Source organism: Electrona antarctica (assembly GCF_951216825.1).
Source record: "Electrona antarctica genome assembly, chromosome: 10".
Lineage (NCBI taxonomy): Eukaryota > Metazoa > Chordata > Actinopteri > Myctophiformes > Myctophidae > Electrona > Electrona antarctica.
The window spans coordinates 29,400,238-29,420,871 of record NC_136791.1 but is presented as its reverse complement, the minus strand read 5'-3'; the positions used below and the strand labels follow the sequence as shown (position 1 = coordinate 29,420,871).

At 43.6% G+C, this 20,634-nt stretch overlaps 1 protein-coding gene across 3 annotated transcripts; it reads right to left on the bottom strand.

Annotated features, from left to right (window-relative positions):
• Positions 1-467: 467 nt before the first annotated feature.
• Positions 468-19,378, bottom strand: slc29a3 (solute carrier family 29 member 3). Of its 3 annotated transcripts, none has more exons than XM_079512534.1 (7): positions 19,199-19,378; positions 16,866-17,012; positions 16,181-16,541; positions 13,054-13,136; positions 10,070-10,296; positions 6,244-6,406; positions 468-1,855 (listed from the first exon to the last, which is right to left on the bottom strand). In XM_079512534.1, exons 3-7 carry the CDS (start codon positions 16,508-16,510, stop codon positions 1,216-1,218), a joined length of 1,443 nt encoding a protein of 480 aa, XP_079368660.1. In that variant the 5' UTR covers positions 16,511-16,541; positions 16,866-17,012; positions 19,199-19,378; the 3' UTR covers positions 468-1,215. The 3 variants fall into 3 exon arrangements, with proteins under 3 accessions (XP_079368660.1, XP_079368659.1, XP_079368658.1); XM_079512533.1 differs by having other exon boundaries at positions 16,181-16,618; positions 16,866-16,991; XM_079512532.1 differs by having other exon boundaries at positions 16,866-16,991.
• Positions 19,379-20,634: the final 1,256 nt, after the last annotated feature.

Here is a 20,634-nt window from a genome sequence, read left to right as displayed (position 1 = left end):
TTTTCTCACAATTGAATGGGCAGATTGCATTGGAACCTGCAGAGTACATTCATGCTTCCTGGAAGATTAACCCTATTTGAGACACTACCCCAGTCATAAACTATCCTTTGATGCCACCCTCAGGCCAAAATATTAACTTTTTACACAAGATCTCATTTAAATCTAATTTTGGTGATAGGTGACATAGATATGGCAATTTCCTTTAGTGATACACTTAGTGCAAAAAGTACAGACTAGTCTAGTCCGCTAAGCAGTGCTTTTAGACTGCTTTCATAATGATTGAATATCGTTTTGGGAGGACAGTCCTGCCATGAGCAGAATAAACGAAACGAACATTGGTGAGGTGCCCCAGCAAAGTAGGCAGGGTGTGAAAATGCCAGTAGGGTGCTTCTGACCTACAATAGATACTTTCATATCATGTCTATATTTTTAGATGTAAATGTATTAAAAAAAAAAAAAAAAAGTCGACAAATGCAAAACATTTTTTAATTGCAAATTAAATTGCAAATTGCAAATTAAAGTTGCGGTCAACTTGTTGTTGACCGCTTGTTAAGTATACCAACATAGTGTAGCAGGGAATGACAAAATAGAGGTACAAAAAAACCATTAAGATACTGATATATCCAAGTAAAAGTAAACCAAGAGCACATCACATAGTATCAAAATAGTTTTGTTTTTAGATTCCCTCGTCAGACGTTTTAATTATTACCATTTACATAATTTCAAAGATAGCATCAATCATGGACAATTCTATACTCAAAACCTTCACCCTCAAACCATACAAGGATGTGTATAGTGATATTGGTTAGACATTTATCACCCGTGTTTCGGTGAAACATCCACTCATCCACCCTGTACAACTTCAGAGGTTCCTCTGTCAAGCTTTCAGGACAGTCCTGATTTTGGAGCCTCGACGATAGATGAGGTATACGATCTTATTCTATGTAGAACTTAATTTGATACGATTACATACAGTACACCACTCCCAACATAACATCATAGTACCTTCAGTGTAATTGCGCTCTTCATTATGGTGCTGTTGATGTTCCAGTATTATATAAATCAGGGGCAGTCTCTCCCTTCTGCCTTCATCCACAGCGTCATGCCATGCATCTCAACTGGAGCATTGTCCGACAGGACATAGTACCCACGAATAGGTGAAAATGGCAGCTGAATTAATTTGGTCAAGTCGCAGAACTAGAATAATACTACTCATCAGATCAGGTGTACGATGAGCACAGAGATGGCCGAGCCAACGGCCAGTCCCAGGGTCAGGAAGAAGGACATGACCACCCCGGTGGCCTCGGCCAGCTCCCGAGGCACCACCTTGGGCCCGTAGATCATGGGGAGCGTGCCCAGGTAGCCGTTGGAGACGCCCAGCAGGCAGATGAACAACACGGGGTAGACGTCGTGGGTGAAGAGCATGGTGTGGAGGTGGCTCCTCGGCTGGTAGTTGCAGAACATGATGAGGGGAATGAGCGCCGTGCGACACAGCACCAGCACGGGGAGCACCTTGCTGGTGGGTCCGGGCGCCTGCAGCCAGGCGGTGGCCTGTCTCCCGCAGAAGTCCGCTGCGTTGTACAGGAAGAAGCTGGTGAGCGGCACAAAGTAGGTGGTGGTCCAGGGACTGCCCGAGTCCTTCTGGACGGACTGGATGCCCGAGGAGATGGCCGGGAACACCACGATGGAGACGCAGAAGACGTAGAAGACACTCAGGCCCAGAACCCACGTCTTCCTCAGGATGGGTCTGAGCGGGGGGACGGAACCAGACCTCGTCGTGCCCGCCGCTGTCACCTGGCCTCCAGTGTCCGTCAGTGACTCTGGACTGTAGCATGTTGCTGCCAACGTATAATGCCTACAAGAGAAGTGGAATGGATTAAATGAACTGTCCCATCAGTTCTGTATGTACCACTGGTCCTATGTTAAGAACCAGTGTGTTAGACTAGAGAACTTTGTTAACATCATATCCTCAGTATTGTTTCTGGAGATTAGGGGGTTTTAGTGACCCAAGGTGCTGCCTATTTTCAATCACTAACCATTGCTTCGAATGCAGACATTTACAAACCACATCTTCAGCTAAATTAAAGCTGCTATAAGCAATAATATGTCAACATTTGAATGACCTTTTTATTTTTTTGGTATTGAGACAGCCAGTAATCGGTAGGACGCTCCCCAAAAAAATGTTTGTCTCTGTGACACATCTAGGGGCGGCAATCTGCAAGATTTTCCTAGAAGCTTTGTCATTGGTCGATTTGCCTGTCTGCTTCCTGATTGGTTAGTCATTGCACCCAGGTTTTTTTTCGACCAATGACAAAGCTTCTAGGAACATCTTTGAATGCAGATTGCGGCCCCTAGATCTGTCACAGAGACTACATTTTTTTGGGAGCGTTCTACCCATTGCTGGCTGTCTGAATACCAAAAAAAATAAAAATAAAAATTCAAATTTTGATATATTATTGTGTATAGCAGCTTTAAGCACAATTTTGTTATTTTCTGCAAATAATAGTTGCTGATAGACTTAGTCCTCAATTTACCTTTATTGCTACAAGCAAAGGGATCAATTACAAATAGATGCCCATTATTATCTTCTATACATTTTGTACATTGACCTTTTTATCTTTTCAAGACTAACATTATTCAAACTAACAAATTACATTTGGAACTTTTGTGAATGAGTCCTTGTAAGTTGTCCAAATATAATGGCTTAATATATGGTTTGACATTTATGTTTAAATTATACAGCAATGTTTAATCAATTTGATCCAATTTAGCGAATATAAAAACAAAATTAAATTAACACTTAAGTTTTCACTGTGTACTACAGACCATGTTTGGAATCATGTAACTTTTCCGTCATGCCAAATATTAGATTATATTGCTTTGCTTTGGACATTAGATAATTGGTTCATTAGTGATGGAATTTTATATGCAGTCAGACAGAAACTGTCATCTTTCTGTTTCTATACCACACACAGATACACACAGGACTGGAGTTGGGAACACCAACTGCATTTTGAGAGCCCCACTCTCAACTATAACTAAAAATACATCGCATGGATGCACCTGAGACGTATCCTCAGTGATGTATCCCGAGGTCAACGGGGTTTCAGGTTTACCAACATCATACCCCTCACTCAGGCGACCCAGCCGGGGTTGATCAAATCCCGACTTACGTCCCAGTAGCTACCCTCGATCAGTCCATCAGGGAATGAGCAAGGCCACACAATCCGTTACTCCGGAACTACTCTGCCGGGACTGGGAGAACCCGATTCTGGCACGTGGAAGGACTAGGCTCTGTGGGTTGACTCGTCCTCCGGGCCCCTCCTACATCTCACCAGGTCCACTCCTGCTCTCACCAGGCCCAGGACCCGTGCGTTGCACCAGACTCCCAGCACCAGGCACTTCATTCAGGAGTGGCTCAACATTATCATTAGATTTATGCTGTAATCTTCAAAATTTTCTCGGAGGTTAGTCAGGGAGCTAGCACTCAGTATTTCTAAAAATCCTGGCTACTGCCTGTGTGTTATATACTTCGTATCCATGTGCACATAATTGGAAAACCCAGAACATCAACACGTTAAATCAGTTTAATAAATGTCACAAGATGGAAGATATAACTCCACAAGAGTAGCTTTGTTCCTGTTGTCTGGTTTCATTTGATCATTTTTACAAGGCTTAAAGTCCTTACAACCCACTTCCTGTTTTTCCCTTTCCATTTCTTAAGTCGTTGGTTCCGTTTCAAATAGTGAAATACAAAGCCTTCCTTCAGACAACTTGCGGGGGTCACAAACACTTTGTGCTCACCAGACCTGAATAAATAAAGTAGTATATATAAATAGTAATTGCAAATAAACTCTGTTAACCCATTAAAACCAGGAAGGCATGAGTAATTTAACCACTTTAACAAATACTTTGGCTATTCAAAAATAGCAGATACACTGATGTGATTGGATTGTTTGAATATATTATTAAAGCAAAAACATTTACCCTATTGTGCTGACTATAAGACTACGTTTTGTTCCAATAGAAATATCCTAAAAAATGGGGTCGTATTATAATCGGGGCCTAGACTATTTGACATTCAATTGTCCCAATCTACAAATTCACAACGCATTCTGCGTTGCGGTGTATACACCAGGCGTAATTCCACACGCAATACTTGATAAGTGAGTCTAAAGGCCTTTTCATACTCCAGGTTTAGGTGATAAGGTGACCACCGAAAAGGACAACATCACGTTGTGGTGATAAGCGACTCACCGCTCACCCCAAACACATCTCTCTGTTTTTACTAACCGTCACCTTGTCACCTAAAACTGGAGTATGAATAGGCCTTTACTAACGTGGGGGCAGCTGTAACTTAGAGAGAGGCTGTCTGAGAATCCAAAGGTACTATAGCCCCCCAAGGTACTATAACCCCCATTAGAAAAGATATGCCAGGGACCCCCCATAAGAGAAGAGTTTTACGGCTCTAGCAGAGATTCTCAACCCGTTTAATTTCAAGGACCCCCCAGTTTGACATGCATTAGTCTACGGACCCCCATTCAAGGGCATTTCTATCTCTGGGACCCCCAATGTCTATTGTAAAATCAATGCTAATTTAACTCTTGAGAGTGTACAAATGGAGTTCCAGCTAAATGATAGTTAGGAACCATTTGTACACTCTGAGTGTACAAATGGTTCCTAACTGTCATTTTGGAACTCCCTCAAGGACCCCTGGGGGTCCCCGATACTTTGACCCGAGTACCAAAACATCGACACTAGGCTGAACGAATGCAACGGGAGCAAGTCTAACCCAACACTGCAGCAAAATGCCAAAAACAGCCGATCTACAAGCATAAATGACAACTGACAAGTGTAGATCGGAGATCCATCTGCATCTAAGGCGGTAAAATAAGTGGTTACTCAACAAAAACAGAGTACTCGTATCGGTACTCGGTATTGGCGAGTATTAAAAATTAAGTACTTGTATTCGTACTCGGTCTGAAAAAAATGATATCGGGACAACTCTAGAGTTGAGGCATTACATTTGGTTTCACTCGGTTCCACAGATAAATATTGTCGAACTACAAGCTCACAACGCTTCGCGATGTGTGGCGTTGTGAGCCACACCTCTAAGGTAATATTTGACAATTTGGCAATGTTTGACAATTTTTATAGTAGTTTGTTGGTTACTTTTGACATAGTCATGGTCTTATTATTAGTTTAGTTTTTTTAATTTTAGACATATAGAGAAGGTCCTCAAAGTCCTTAAATTGTCACTTTAGAAATGCAGATGTACCTTCTGTATACACTGCATAGTGAGAATGTCCGTCCCCAAAATCATTTGTGGACCCCTCCGGGGGTTCCAACCCACAGTTTGGGAACCACTTGCATCGGAAAACCAGACGTTTATATTTCCAGGGAGAAAAAAAGAATATGGGGCCGAGTCCACTTCGGCATACAGTAGCGCAAACGTTGCTCACTCTCTGCTGATTTCTGATCGTCTTCACCTTTGTTAAATTGACGCACACACTCCTCCTCTCTCTCTGTCGCTCTAATTATATAGTCTCATGTCCAGCAGCTGCGCCTAGTTTCTCCCGGCGGATCCTGCTGGGAGCGAACCTGACTCCGCCAGATTGCGGCAGTATTGAGTTCACAAGTTCCCTCCTCCTGCCTGGATCTGGGCTCTCTCAAACAGAAACGATAAACCGGCGGCAGCGAGACAAAAATGATGATATCTCCATAATAATTTCGAGTTGTAGTCTTTGTTGTGTTTACATCTGCACTGTGGCAGTGCTTCAATACGTCATCAGTATCGCGTTAATCCCGCCTCTAGCGGCCGCATATCTCTCCGGTCAGAAATGGCTCGGAGTACATCGTCTCTGCTCGACCAGATGGGAGCAGGAGGAGGAACTCACTGCTGCCACCAGCTGGCGGAGTCAGGTTAGCTGGGAGCTGCCTATATGCCATAGAAAGCATAGGTGAGTTCCGTCTAGGGCAGGGGTTCTCAACGTTTTTGGCCGGGGACCCCGGAAATGCTTTGGCAATGTCTCGGGACCCCCGCCCCGCCCCCTCCCGACCCCCAATATAAATTGACTGCTACAATAACCTTAAACCATTTTGGGCGGGAACCCCTTTTGGTGTTTTAAGCATTGTTATAATTTAGCTATTGAAAAATAGCAGATCTACAAGCTCTACAAGAACCCCTGGTCTAGGGAACCACTGACTGGACTAGAAAACACTCCCCCCTTTTCCCCTCCTAACCTGGAGTAGGCCAGTTTGGGCAGCAGCAGGTATGTGACAATGCAGAGCAGGATGAAGACGTCAGCGGTCAGGAAATAGGCCAGAGCGCTGTCCGTCACATCCTCGGCCACCGCCAGGTCTACGATGGAGGCCACCGCACACAGAGTTCCTCCCATGGCCTGGCCTGCATGGGAACACAGGGAAAACACTATAGTATAGGTCTACGATGGAGGCCACCGCACACAGAGTTCCTCCCATGGCCTGGCCTGCGTGGGGACACAGGGAAAACACTATAGTATAGGTCTACGATGGAGGCCACCGCACACAGAGTCCCTCCCATGGCCTGGCCTGCGTGGGGACACAGGGAAAACACTATAGTATAGGTCTACGATGGAGGCCACCGCACACAGAGTCCCTCCCATGGCCTGGCCTGCATGGGAACACAGGGAAAACACTATAGTATAGGTCTACGATGGAGGCCACCGCACACAGAGTCCCTCCCATGGCCTGGCCTGCGTGGGGACACAGGGAAAACACTATAGTATAGGACGGTCTACGATGGAGGCCACCGCACACAGAGTTCCTCCCATGGCCTGGCCTGTCTGGGAACACAGGGAAAACACTATAGTATAGGACGGTCTACGATGGAGGCCACCGCACACAGAGTCCCTCCCATGGCCTGGCCTGTGTGGGAACACAGGGAAAACACTATAGTATAGGACGGTCTACGATGGAGGCCACCGCACACAGAGTTCCTCCCATGGCCTGGCCTGTCTGGGAACACAGGGAAAACACTATAGTATAGGACGGTCTACGATGGAGGCCACTGCACACAGAGTCCCTCCCATGGCCTGGCCTGTGTGGGAACACAGGGAAAACACTATAGTATAGGACGGTCTACGATGGAGGCCACCGCACACAGAGTTCCTCCCATGGCCTGGCCTGCATGGGAACACAGGGAAAACACTATAGTATAGGACGGTCTACGATGGAGGCCACCGCACAGAGTTCCTCCCATGGCCTGGCCTGCATGGGGACACAGGGAAAACACTATAGTATAGGTCTACGATGGAGGCCACCGCACACAGAGTCCCTCCCATGGCCTGGCCTGCATGGGAACACAGGGAAAACACTAGTAGTAGTAGTATAGAGTAGTATAGAGCGTCGCAGTCCCGCCCCCTTTCATGACGACGCTAGGACCAGAAGTGAATTCCTCATTCATTTTTCCTCATAGACATTTGAAAAAGTATTTATTTAAAGACGATTACGCCACGGAAAAAGCCAACTCGAGTTGTGACAAATCATGACAACAAACACAATATTTTGGACCAAACAAATAATTACAAAGAAGAAAAACAATTAAAAAAAGTGTTGTAACCTTCCGTTTTCTGGCCCGTTTGTTGTCATGATTTGTCACAACTCGAGTTGGCTTTGTACAAGGCTTAAAAGGTCTTTAAATAAATACTTTTTGAAATGTCTATGAGGAAAATGAACGGGGAATCATTTCCTGGGCCCTGGTAGGGGGCGGGACTGCGAATCTCTATAAGTCTATGATGGAGGCCACCGCACACAGAGTTCCTCCCATGGACTGGCCTGCGGCCTGGCCAATCAGCGGCAGGTAGAGGCGGGATCAAGGCAGCACTGTGTATGCCTTGATCCCGCCTCTAGCTGCCACTGATTGGCCAGGCCGTTTTGTGGCCGGGCATCAAGTCTGCCTGAGAGTTCCCAGATGGGAGCAGGAGGGGGGAACCCAGTGTACTCTCTGCTGCCCCATCTGGCGGAGTCAGGTTAGGCCTGCGTGGGAACACAGGGAAAACATAGTATAGGTCAGCGGTGGGCAACTGGCGGCCCGGGGGCCACATGCGGCCTCACCTTCACTTAATGCGGGCCGCATGTTAATATCAGAATACTGATATGGTATTGATTTCAGCTGTTACAATTCCAAACCCACTTTAATTACTTCATGACTAGTATTAAATGACTAGTAGCCTACTTAATGACTAGTATTAAAATGTCATTGTCTTTTTGTGTCCAATGTAGTTATGTTAACAGTTCATACAATTAACATAACTATAACTAAATGCATATGAAATTCATTAAAAAGGTTACTTTTCAGGATTCCAATTCAAAAATAGCAAAAAAAATATTCAGGTTTTCAATTCAAATATAGCAAAAATAGCTGATCTACAAGCTCAAAACCCGTCGCAGCGCGTTTCATTTTACGCTCCCCGGACCACTGGTTGAAAAACCACTGGTATAGGCCACAGTTTCCCAAACAGTGGGTCGGGACCCATTTGTGGGTCGCGGATTATGCATCCCTTTATTATTTGTTGTCTACATTTTGTTTTCAATTATTATTTCAAAAGCAATCTTCATGAATTAAAAACAAAGAAATTCAAAGATCTTTTCAGTAATTTCATAAAGAAATCAAAGAAAAATCTAAGAAATTCCATAAATTAGAAATAAAATAGTTTAAGAAAATGTTAGTAATGAAAATGTCTGCTCTATAAGCTCACAACTAGAAAATAATACATCAGAGCTTTTTAAAACAAAAGTGTGTAACCGGATGTTACAATGACAAAATGCTGTGTCTTGACCGGTTGTTGTTCTCTCGGTCGGTGGTGAAAAAACCCGAGCACGAGTATCACAGCGCCTGCTGTCAGCCGTTGAAAAACCTTGTTTTCACCAGAAACGACATTCATTGCGCCGATTTCGAGATACAGGCCATTGAAAGCACCACATAGAGTGCAAGTGGATGCGTGCGCATCTTCAAAATGGCCACGGCCACTGTCCCACTTTGACTGTTATGCTAACGAGCGGCAGCTAACGATCAAACGATCGGATCAAAACATGGATTAAAGAATATAAACCCTGGAAAACGTAGGCTACGGTTCTGGCGGGCTACACGACTCATTTAATCCTACGGTTACTACGGTCCTGGCGGGCTCCGTGTTAAGAAATGTAATGAACATGATTTGTAAGGTCACAGTGACCTTCACCTTTGACCACCTACAAAACACGAGATAATACATCAAATACGTCTTCAAATTATGACACAGTTTGGGAGCGAGAAGGGAGAAGAGTCTGGCACGTGTGGAGCGTTGTCCCGAATGTTTTAGGGAAGGTTCTGATAGCTTCCCTGTGTTAGCTGATTTGAGCGAATGGGAGGGGTTGGGTTGGCTTTGAAGATATGGGGGTGTAAAAACCGTTGGTTGCTTTGGAGGCAAACCTTAGTGTTTTGTACTCTAAGCGGTTCATCCTCGAGTCCAAATGTCATATTTCCTCAAGGCACTCTTCTCTCTAGGTCGTCCTCAGACAAGCCCTCCGCCGTCGCTTCCATGTCATCCCGGTTCTCCGTGCATCTGGCCAGCTCGTTGGTGCTTTGCGCTCCTGCGTCTTTCTTGAGCACATCCACATACTGTATGTTAATGTGGGACGTCCTCGTGACCGCCAAGGTTAATTAAATAAGGTTAGGAAGCGAAGACCGTACGGCGGACTCCATGTTGCTCCCTGGAAGGAAATTGCACATGTTTCTTTCCTTCCAGGGAGCAACATGGAGTCCACCGTACGGTCTTCGCTTCCTAACCTTATTTAATTAACCTTGGTGACCGCCCGGCGCCCCGTGCCTGTGTGTTGGTTCCCACAGCACTAGTTTGCTGGCTGGCAGCTCTTGGTGTCTTTGGCAGTTGGCCAACTAACTGGCTAACATATCACTTTCACAAGAATGGGATGCATACAACCCGGACACATAATGCCTCCGGCCACAGCTGTCGCCGGGAAGAGGCATTAAAAAAAGGGAGAGGATTGTTTTGGTGTTGGATAATATAAGGGTCCAGTCAGTAAGTACCTGATATGAGGGCCTGCGAGATTCTCATAGGGAAGTGTCCGCTGATACCAAACACGCTGCCAGCGAAGATGTTGGACGCTCCGCTGACGATGAAGACGCTGGCCAGAGTACCAGCGAAGAACTGTGTCCTGCATGTTGACACGTCCACCTTGACCAGCACCGTGGTCAGCACGAACACCACCAGGATGACGCACAGAGAAGACAGGATCCTTGTGTTTGGTGAGAGCCTGCACACGCGCACAACATGCGCGCCACACACACACACACACACACACACACACACACACACACACACACACACACACACACACACACACACACACACACACACACACACACACACACACACACACACACACACACACACACACACACACACACACACACACACACACACACACACACACACACACACACACACACACATTGATGCTGATTCTACAAATAATATCTAAATCAGTGGTTCTCACATTTTTCAAAAATAGCAGATATACAAGCTCGCAGCGTGGCATGCTGTTAGCTTGTACATCCGCTATTTGTACTAGCTAATGCAAAATAAATCGAAAAGTTCGACCAGTCTCAATGTTTGTAAACAAATAATTGGTCTATTTGAAGTTGATCTGCAAATAATGTAATCGATTCAAGCAAATGTATAAGGAGAACTGTCTTGAAGCACTGTTTCATGTGTGTGCTCTCTCTCCTTTAGTTTAAGCTCACAAGGTAGTATCCCCCCAAAATGTATAAATGTGAAGCATTTAATGTCGCATTCTTCCCATTTTGAACGATTCATTTCAGGTCCTGGATCTGGTTCTCATGTGGTGATCAAAGAACTATTAGAGGTGGATCTGGGGCCTGGGCGACTGGCGTAACTGCCTGGGCGCCTGACAGCGTATTGCGGGTTCGACTCCCAATCCAGACGAGCTATAAATGCAGCAAGTCTCTGTAATCTACGTAACTCGGGAACCGCTCCCCCCACCTACTTCAAATTCGACACACGCCACCACAGGGAGTGCCGGTGCATGTGCCCGGTCAAGTCAGTCGGACCCACGGTTGTCCAGAACCGCCACAAAAAGACCTCTGCCCGGGCTCTGGACAGGGCCTCCATATACTGTATGGAGCTGGCCTGTTCTGACATGACAGAAGATGTTGTTGATCACGACCAGGAAATGTGTGACAACCCAAGGGCTCACAAGATGGGTTGTTATTTTGAAGTGAGGAACACCTAATAAGGACCGAGTCCTAATTGACTTACAGGACTGAGTCCACACAAGGTTGTCATTCATATGGTCTGTTTAGATGAGTATATTTAGTCTCAAAGGAGATAAACTTGAAATACAAGATAATAAGCTCTAGCACTCCCTAACCTCTCTCTGACATAAAAAAAATATTGTGACCATAGAAATACAAATCAAGCATTCATGATTATGTAATTTATGACAGCGCGGCTGCAGGAGTCTACATCTGTAATAGGGCGTGTCTGTAGGAGTCTGGAGCTAATCTCGCACACCACTGGAACGATCAACACCAATTTTCTTGTGCACACTCTGCCAGTATCTCCGCACATTTTGTTTTATATTATTATTTATTCGAATATTAAAAATATAAATGTGGCGAAAGGGCCTTTCTGTGTGGAGTTTGCATGTTCTCCCTGTGTCCCCTATGGTAGGTACCCTCACAAAAATCATGCAGTAATCCTGGTCTCTAAACTACCTCCCCCTGGCCAGCCGGGGCACCTGATGGAGGGGAAAGGAACTGGTTGGAATAACGTGTTCTTTCCACGCACTACGTCCAACCAGGGAAACTCCCCCTGTCAGGTGTAAAGGAGCAACTTGGACACTCAGGCATGAAGGAAGCATGAGTTCAAGTCCGTTGCTCTCCCCATGTCCCCCATATATGGGGACTAGGTTGGCGGAGCGTATATCTTTTCTACGTCCGAGCATAGACATGGTAACGCCCCACCTGCCTCTGATTGGCCTACCGACACTGCCGGCCTTACCAGAGTTTGGCATACAATACAAGTACGATATACAAGACAGTAACTTTTATTTTTGTAGAAGAGGCAAACTAATATTGTTTATGCCGTTGGCCTGTAAACTTGAAACATTATTGTATCTTTTCCCTTGATATTTATCTTTTTTAGTATAACAGTATTAGTTTACTATAATTAGATTAATACCTTGATCTTTATCTTTTTTAGTATAATAGTATTAGTTTACTATAATTAGATTAATACACGATAATCAACACTAACACTTTAATTTAGAACACAGCCAAATCAAAACATAGTACATACGTGTTAAATCAATTATTCAATCAAAGCAAACGGCACAAACAATATTAGTTTGCCTCTTCTACAAAAATTAAAGTTACTGTCGCATTTTGCCATTCTCTTGTACTTGTATTATTTCCCACCACGGAGTAGCCTTGCATCTCGGAGGACAGGCAAGACGGGCAGTGTCGGTAGGCCAATCAGAGGCAGGCGGGGCGTTACCATGTCTATGCTCGGAGGTAGAAAAGATATACGCGTTGGCGGAGGGTGTGTAGAGCCGAGGATCACATTAGATAATTGACACAGGGGTGAAAAATGGGTTACAAAATCGTGGGATAAAACATATTTAGAAAAAAATATATATAAATGTTTTAATAATAGTCAATGAGGCTCTGACACGGACGGGGCTGAAACCTTGCCAAAATTTGGAGTCATACATCAGAGATGTGTCATGGACAATATCTGTTGTCAATGACCGACGTCACACGCTGCCACATGAAGTCCATGATTGACATCGGAGCAACACTGTTCCCATGCAGATTGTGAGATCCACATGATTTGGTCACTGTGCGCCGTGTGTGTGTGTGTGTGTGTGTGTGTTAAGCCCGGCGCCACGAGGGTGCCAGAGGGGGCCTCGCACCCTCAGTTGCAAATTCTGCCCCCTCAGTTTATGTTGTTTGTACATATTGTGTGTGTGTGTGTGTGTGTGACAAACCTGTTAACTAGGATGTAGTTAAGTATCAGAGACAGCACAGAGGGCACCGTGGAGGCGATCGCCAGGTAACTTTCAAAATATTGCTGAGGAGGATAGGAAGAAGAACGGTCAGTGGGTTCCATGTGTACTTTCCTTATGGGCTCCTCTCAACACGGACGTGTTAGAATGAGGATGTGTTAGAACATACATGGGCAACTGGTGGCCCGCGGGCCACATGCGGCCCCCACCTTCACTTAATGCGGCCCGCATGTTAATATCAGATTACTGATATAGTATTGATTTCAGCTGTTACAATTCCAAACCCGCTTTAGTTACTTCATGACTAGTATTAAATGACTAGTACTTAATGACTAGTATTAAAATGTTATTGTCTTTTTGTGTCCAATCATGTAGTTATGTTAACAGTTCATCAAGTTAACATAACTATAACTAAATGCATTTGAAATTCAATAAAAAAAAGGTTACTTTTCAGGATTCCAATTCAAAAATAGAAAAAAGATTATTCAGGTTTTCAATTCAAATATAGCAAAAATAGCCGATCTACAAGCTCAAAACGCATCGCATCTTGACGCGTTTTGAGCTTGTAGATCGGCTATTTCTGCCACGACAGTAATATGCACTGTGAGTGAGTGATGTGGAAATATAGTGGCCCTCTCCATCGTCAAAGTTGCCCACCCCTGTGTTAGAATGCGTGCATGAATTACACGTGCATGAATTACTCACACATACAAAGCCACATTAAGTATGTTATTCAGAAAGCATGTTGTTTAGAGTACTGATGCTATATGTTTGATGTTTAACCCATTTAGACCAGAGGAGAGAAAAAATGTCTTCTAAATCATGACAATTTTCTGAAAAAAACTCATGTTTCTATATCAGTGGTTCTCAATATTTCATGTCAAGGACCGCCAGAAATTATATGTATTTGGTCGCCGACCCCCCACCTGAAAATATGTTGTTCCAGGGACCCCCCAGAAGCAAAGAAAGAATATATATTCAAAGATTTACGCCACATTTTCACGATTTTTCTAAAATAGCAGACCTGCAAGCTCGTAGCACGGCACTCGGTGCCGCGCTAAAGTATAACACCAAAAGGGGTTCCCACCCAGAATGGGTTAACACTTCAAATCCTTCAGAAAGGTAGCATGAAACCACGACAGACTAAAGAAATCAATATAGTGTCTAGAACACTAGAAAACCAGCACTAACAAAACTACACCAAACACTGAATTACCGGCCTTTAGGATATCAAAACACACTTTTATTGCCTTTACTACCCGTCTACCGTGTCTTCTCTTTTTAATCACTTTTATTGTCTCTTGCAAACTTTTATTATTGTTTTGTGTTTTTAATCTTTGATGCTGTGAGAAGCGCTTTCTAACTCTCGTAAAAAGTGTTAAAAGCAAAAAAACAAATAAAGCTTAGTTAGCTGGCCTGTCCCCCTGGCCGGACCATTTTTATGGCTATGTATGGCTGTGAAAAGTTAGCTGGCCACACTAAAGCATTCAGTGTGTCTAATTGTATAATGATCTGTTGCAACTGGTTCTCTGTGATACGTGAAAGGACACTCAGTCCTCGCAGGCATCACGGGATGGTCATAGTACCTAGAAACACACAAGCAGCCAACAGCAACAATGACACAGCCCCGAGAAATGTAGCGCACATACATGTGCAGTTTGCGCATGTGCAAGAGAACATGCGAGCGCACGCAGGTGCACGCACGTGCAAGCACTTGCATACACACACACACAGGCACGCATGCACGCACGCACAGCATGTTCATGACTAAAATTAAAATATGATGATGATAATAATAACAACTAGTCGAGTGCCTACTTGCTTGTTGCACACAAGTAGGCCATAAATGGCCTACTAGTGCGCAAGCAGAGTGCGCAAGTACTGTCGACCGCTACAAACTGTCAAATCGCAGCTTCTCTGTGAAAGAACGTTTGAAATATTGAATTATTAGGTTTAGCTATTTGCTACGTACCTAGTTTTTGGAGGTAAAAAAGTAGTATTGTTAAGTATGGTAAGAGACGGCTTTCGATGGTGACGTATATGTCGATCAGTGTCGGGTGGATTAAAGGAAATGCCTCTATGTATATGTAATTTGTAAATTGATTAGCGGTATACTGTGGTTACTCTGCGCCCCGTTTGATGTGTATGTATTTATTGTAGCAGCATATTGACGTCAGGTATAACTGGTATAACTAGCTCTCAATGATGACGTAATAAAGATGTGGATTAATCGGCTTTCGATGGTGACGTATATGTCGATCAGTGTCGGGTGGATTAAAGGAAAGGTGAAAGGTGGAAAGGAAATGCCTCTATGTATATGTATATGTAATTTGTAAGTTGATTAGCGGTATGGTTACTTTGTGCCCTGTTTGATGCGTATGTATCATAGCAGCATATGACGTCAGGGTATAACTGGTATAACTAGCTCTCAATGATGACGTAATAAAGATGTGGATTAAAGGACCCAACGCCAGGGTGTAATTGGTTTTCGATGGTGACGTAATGACGATATGTTTTAGTGTCGGGAAGATTAAAGGTAATGCCCCTATGTATACATGTATGTATACATGTATGTAATCTGACACCACTGCCATATCAAGCACAAGTAGTCATTACGTCATACGCTGGCACGGCGCATACGCATCAAACGGCGACATGGACGAAAACTATTACTTGCGCGCTCTGCTTGCGCAAGTAATAATAATAATAATAGTAATAATAATACATTTATTTTTTCTGAATATTGTAATCACAATTATCTATAATGATTATCAGTGGGGGAAAATGACTTAATATTTGAATGCTCCTTGATCCTATTTACTACTTCTTTTTGTATTACTGTATGCAATGGTGTCTGTAATATTATTATTGTTCCTCAAGAGAGCCTGATGGCTGGAGAAATGTGTCCTACAATGTTCTGGTTATTAATCTTAAAAATAAAATAAAAAAAACAATGGTAAGGAGACAAGGGCAAAGGTGCAACAGCAGCTGCCAAATAAAATGTTGGAATAATTGCCATCTTTCTTTTTAAACTAAAACCATCACGACTTTCAATTTGTGCAACCCTATACAACATGCTACCCATCCTACTTCCCTACCCTGCACTCACAATGAGGTCTCCTTGGTCGCTGTGGTCGGTGGCGTTGTTCAACTTGTACATCCAGTAGCTTTTGGCCGTGATGAAGAAGTTCCAGGGCAGCAGCGACCCGATGCCCATCAGGAAGAAGATGATGTACACCAGACAGTGGGAGTCCTGCGGGACCTGGCGCGTGTGCAGCGGGGCCGTGTGGTGCTTGGACACGAGTGGGGCTCTGTCGCTGGAAGACATCTCGTCATCGTCGTCGTGCTCCTCTCCCTCCGCTAAGTCACAGTTGATGGATGCAGCGGGCACAGAGGGAGAGTGACTGACGCTGGGCAGCAGGGGCTCTGTGCCGTCCATGCTCCCACGTAGCACTCACAGCAACAAGGTGCTGGGACAAGGAAAGAGGGCGGGGAGGTACAGGGGGAAGGGAGGGCAGAGGGAGGGAGGAAGCGAAGTGGAACAGTACTGGGGTCGGAAAGGGTTGGAATTGGAATGGAAGGAAATAATTTGATGCGGTGGTGAAATAAGAAAAGAATGGAAAGCACCAAAAAGTTTGTATTGGAGCCTGGAACACAGACAGACTTACTTTTAGCTGTCAATGTCAAAAAGCATGTTTGTATTGGAGATTTGAACACAGACAGACTTTTAGCTGTCAATGTCAAAAAGCATGTTTGTATTGGAGATTTGAACACAGAGCCACATACAGACTTACTTTTAGCTGTCAAAAACAGGCATAATTATCCATGGCTGGTAGTCTTAGTGGTGGTGGTTCTCCGAGTTGTTTCTGCAGTAGTGGTGGTGGTGGTGGTGGTGGTGGGGGCGTCCAGGTCCTGCTAGGCTAATGGATACAAGGCAAATACTAGTCATCACACACACACACACAGGCTTTTTGATCAGCTTGAAAGAGAGGGATGACGCAGAAGGTTGTGTATGTACCCAAAGTCCAAACACATTTATCCAATAATAAAAGCACCTTGTGATTCTGAATGACATGGAATGGGAACACACAATCTACCTCACAATCAACCTTGTGTGTATCAAACAGCAGTGCGTTATGGCACAGGACAGGACAGACATATCTGCCCTAGACATCTTTTGTCTACATTATGAAGCCTATAATACATTTATGTTGATTAGTGTACTCGGCTCCTGTTCAGTGCACAGATCATGTCACTGTTGCCAGAGTTCGTGAGAGAAATAAGCAACCACGTCTTATACGAAAACAACCTACAGTATGAGTATACACTACTATTAGAAAATAGACTGCTACAAGCTTACAATGTGTCATGATGCAACTAGATCTGTTATTTTCAACAATACAAATAAAAAAAATTAAAATACATTTTGAAACATTTTAAATACACCAATCTTGTATAGGGGTCCTTGCTTGCCACAACTTATTTTCAGATGGGGGTCTGCGGACAAATACAACAGGCCTACTACAACAGCCCAAATAAGCAACTAAGCTTTAGAAACAAGCCCCCCAGCAATGCTGATCATTCATAGTTCTTCTACGCGACGGTACAATCTGTTCTCCTATATGGCAGTGAATGCTGGACCCTGAAGCCAACTCTGCAGAAGGCTCTAGACGGGTGCTACACCAGAATGTTACGTGTAGTGCTCAACATCAGCAAGAGTACCGGTACACATGTTACCAATGAGAATCTGTATGCCGGAATATTCAGGGTGAGCGACAAAATAGCAGCCGCCAGCCAGGAGAATGAGACTCGCAGGACACTGCCAAAGACACCAAGAGCTCCCAGCCAGCAAACTGGTGCTGTGGGAACCAACACATGGGCACCGGTCACGAGGATGTCCCATACTAACATATGTGGATGTACTCAAGAAAGATGCAGGAGCTCAAAGCACCGACGAGCTGGCCGGATGTATGGAGAACCGGGATGACTGGAAATGACAATGGAGGGCTCGTCTGAGGACGACCTAGACTCCTAGAGAGATAGTGAGTTTGCGGAGGACCCGGGTTTGACGCTGACTCCCCTCTTGTCTCTCTTCTCTGTCTGTAGCCTACTTGGTTTACTAGTCTCTGTAGTCTACACACTATCTGAAACAATGCATAAAATGCCCTATATATATATATATATATATATATATATATATATAGCCCAAATTTTGCACTCTCGTAGATGTATTTATCGATTCTGACATTTTATGTCAGAATCGGGCCCTTTGTCTAAGACAAATTTCTTCCTCGGGAGACAAATAATAAAGAACCTTGAACATTGAATCGATAAATACATCTACGAAAGTTCAAATTTTGGGCTACAATAATCAACTCCAAAGGTGTGAATCTGATATGTAACTTATGTTGCGTTTCAGATTGCCATGGACAGAAATGGGTTTAGAAATAGGATTTCAATAGCACTACCCTTTTTCTTTTTGCACACTGGTTTTCTTATTTCCACAAGGAAGTTAAATCAGCATAGTAGTAGGTTTGTAAAGAGCTGATGCTGCATCCTTAGCAGTGCCACTACTGTCTGCCAGCCAGGCATCATGTGTTGTCACTCATCATGATCACATGGGGTTCAATCATGATCATATACTGAATAAACGACAGCTCAGAAAGCGTTGTCTCTGGTTTTACCATTATAGCCAATGCCAATCTATCTATCCCAAATATGGAATATAAATTTAGAATCACTCATTGTGAATTTACCAGCTTCTTTCCCCCCACGATGTATTATGTCTGACAGCTTCTTTTACTTTGTAGACACTTGGTAGACAATTAGCAGTGGTCCATAGGCTAGTATAACTATACCTAGACAATCAACACAATATGCTGTCTTATCTTACTGCATAGCTCTGGTCCATAGCTCCAATACAACGCATTAGAGCTATGGACCAGAGCTACTTACTGCAGTGCATGCAGTGTGTCTCAAGGTGTTTTCAGTACATGTGATTTGTCTTCTGCAATTGTGACTTTAATACACACGTCTGACACTTATAAGTGCCAAGAAGAGATCATCTACTACAATCAAAAATTAAGGGCAACATATATTTTAACTGTAGACATACAACAGCTCTTACTGTATAGTTGAATCTTGCATCTGGTATGTATTTGTGTTGTTTCTGGTGAACTATAGTAATAAAGTCTCCTCAAGGATCTGGTTTTGGTCCAGAGCTGTTGCTGCTCGCGTCGCTTGATCAGCTGACCACCACAACACAACTTCTTCTTCTTCTTGTTGATTTCCGGCAGTGTGGACGCCGCGAGGCAATTTACTGCCCTCCTACCAAATAATGAAAAAACTGAAAAGGACTCCACTCCTGCCTCTGCCATCCTTAAGAATAGGGATTGTCTTTCTGCGCTGTAGTTATTATACACTCTAAGAAAATACGTTTCACTTTCACCGTTTCTGGCTTTCCACACTGACAGCTAGAGCCCTGTGTCGTGCTTGAAGCTTCCCTATGAGAAACACGTTCTTCTTGTTTAAGCCACAGTGACCCAGCCTCAGTCTGCATAACACAACACAACACAACACCGCTGCAGTGAAATAATAAGACTGGAATCAATTAAATTGAAGCCTAAAAGTTCCCAACCATATCTTGCATTTAATAATAATGTGGGTGTATTTAAATGTAAATTCATCATTGTTGTCATGAGTCAGTTAACACATTAAGATCATACCGCCCTCTGGTGGAGTGGAGGGATCAACACACTTTTACTGTGTTTCTCAAACCTTTTCATTTTCAAGGACACCCGTAAGAGTGTACAAACACGTGCTATGGCCCATATAATTAATTGACAGTGGTCATTGACCGATTTGAAAAATATTTGGGTCGAGATCCAATGGCTTGCATATGGGAGATGTGATCATATCTTTCGTATATCATTAGAAACCTTGTATGCCCAGAACGCATGCTGATCATTATGCTTTCCCTGAAGAAAAGAGCAGTGGTGTCTGTCTGGTGAAGTAGTGAAGTAGTCTACTGCACTTCAGTGACGTTTCCAGGAATTACATTTTGAGCAGACGATGTGTATTGTACCACTGTGACTGCTGTACTTTCCAATTTCGACTTTTAACTACAACTACATTTATTACATTTAAATATTTGATGTACAAATTGCAAAGTACATTTTTCTTTATAAACATAGGCTATAGACATTTTCCATAAAAGATAAAACATATTTCTCACATTTAAAATACATCGATAATAATGAAAATATACTACAAGCTCACAACATGCGCATCACATCACATTGTGAACTAGTAGATCTGCTATTTTTACTATATTTGAAACATAATGCACTTTTCCCCTTGCTGGAAACGTAGTGGAGTTAAAAGTACAATATTGTTTGAGTTTAAAAAGTATTAAAAAATAAAATACAAATATTCAAGTAAAGTACAGATACTACAAAGATTTGCAGTACAAAGTACAGAACTCAAGTAAATGTACTTAATTGTTACTGTCCACCACTGCAAAAGAGCATAGGCTAAATGGGTTATTGAATTCAACATCTTTAT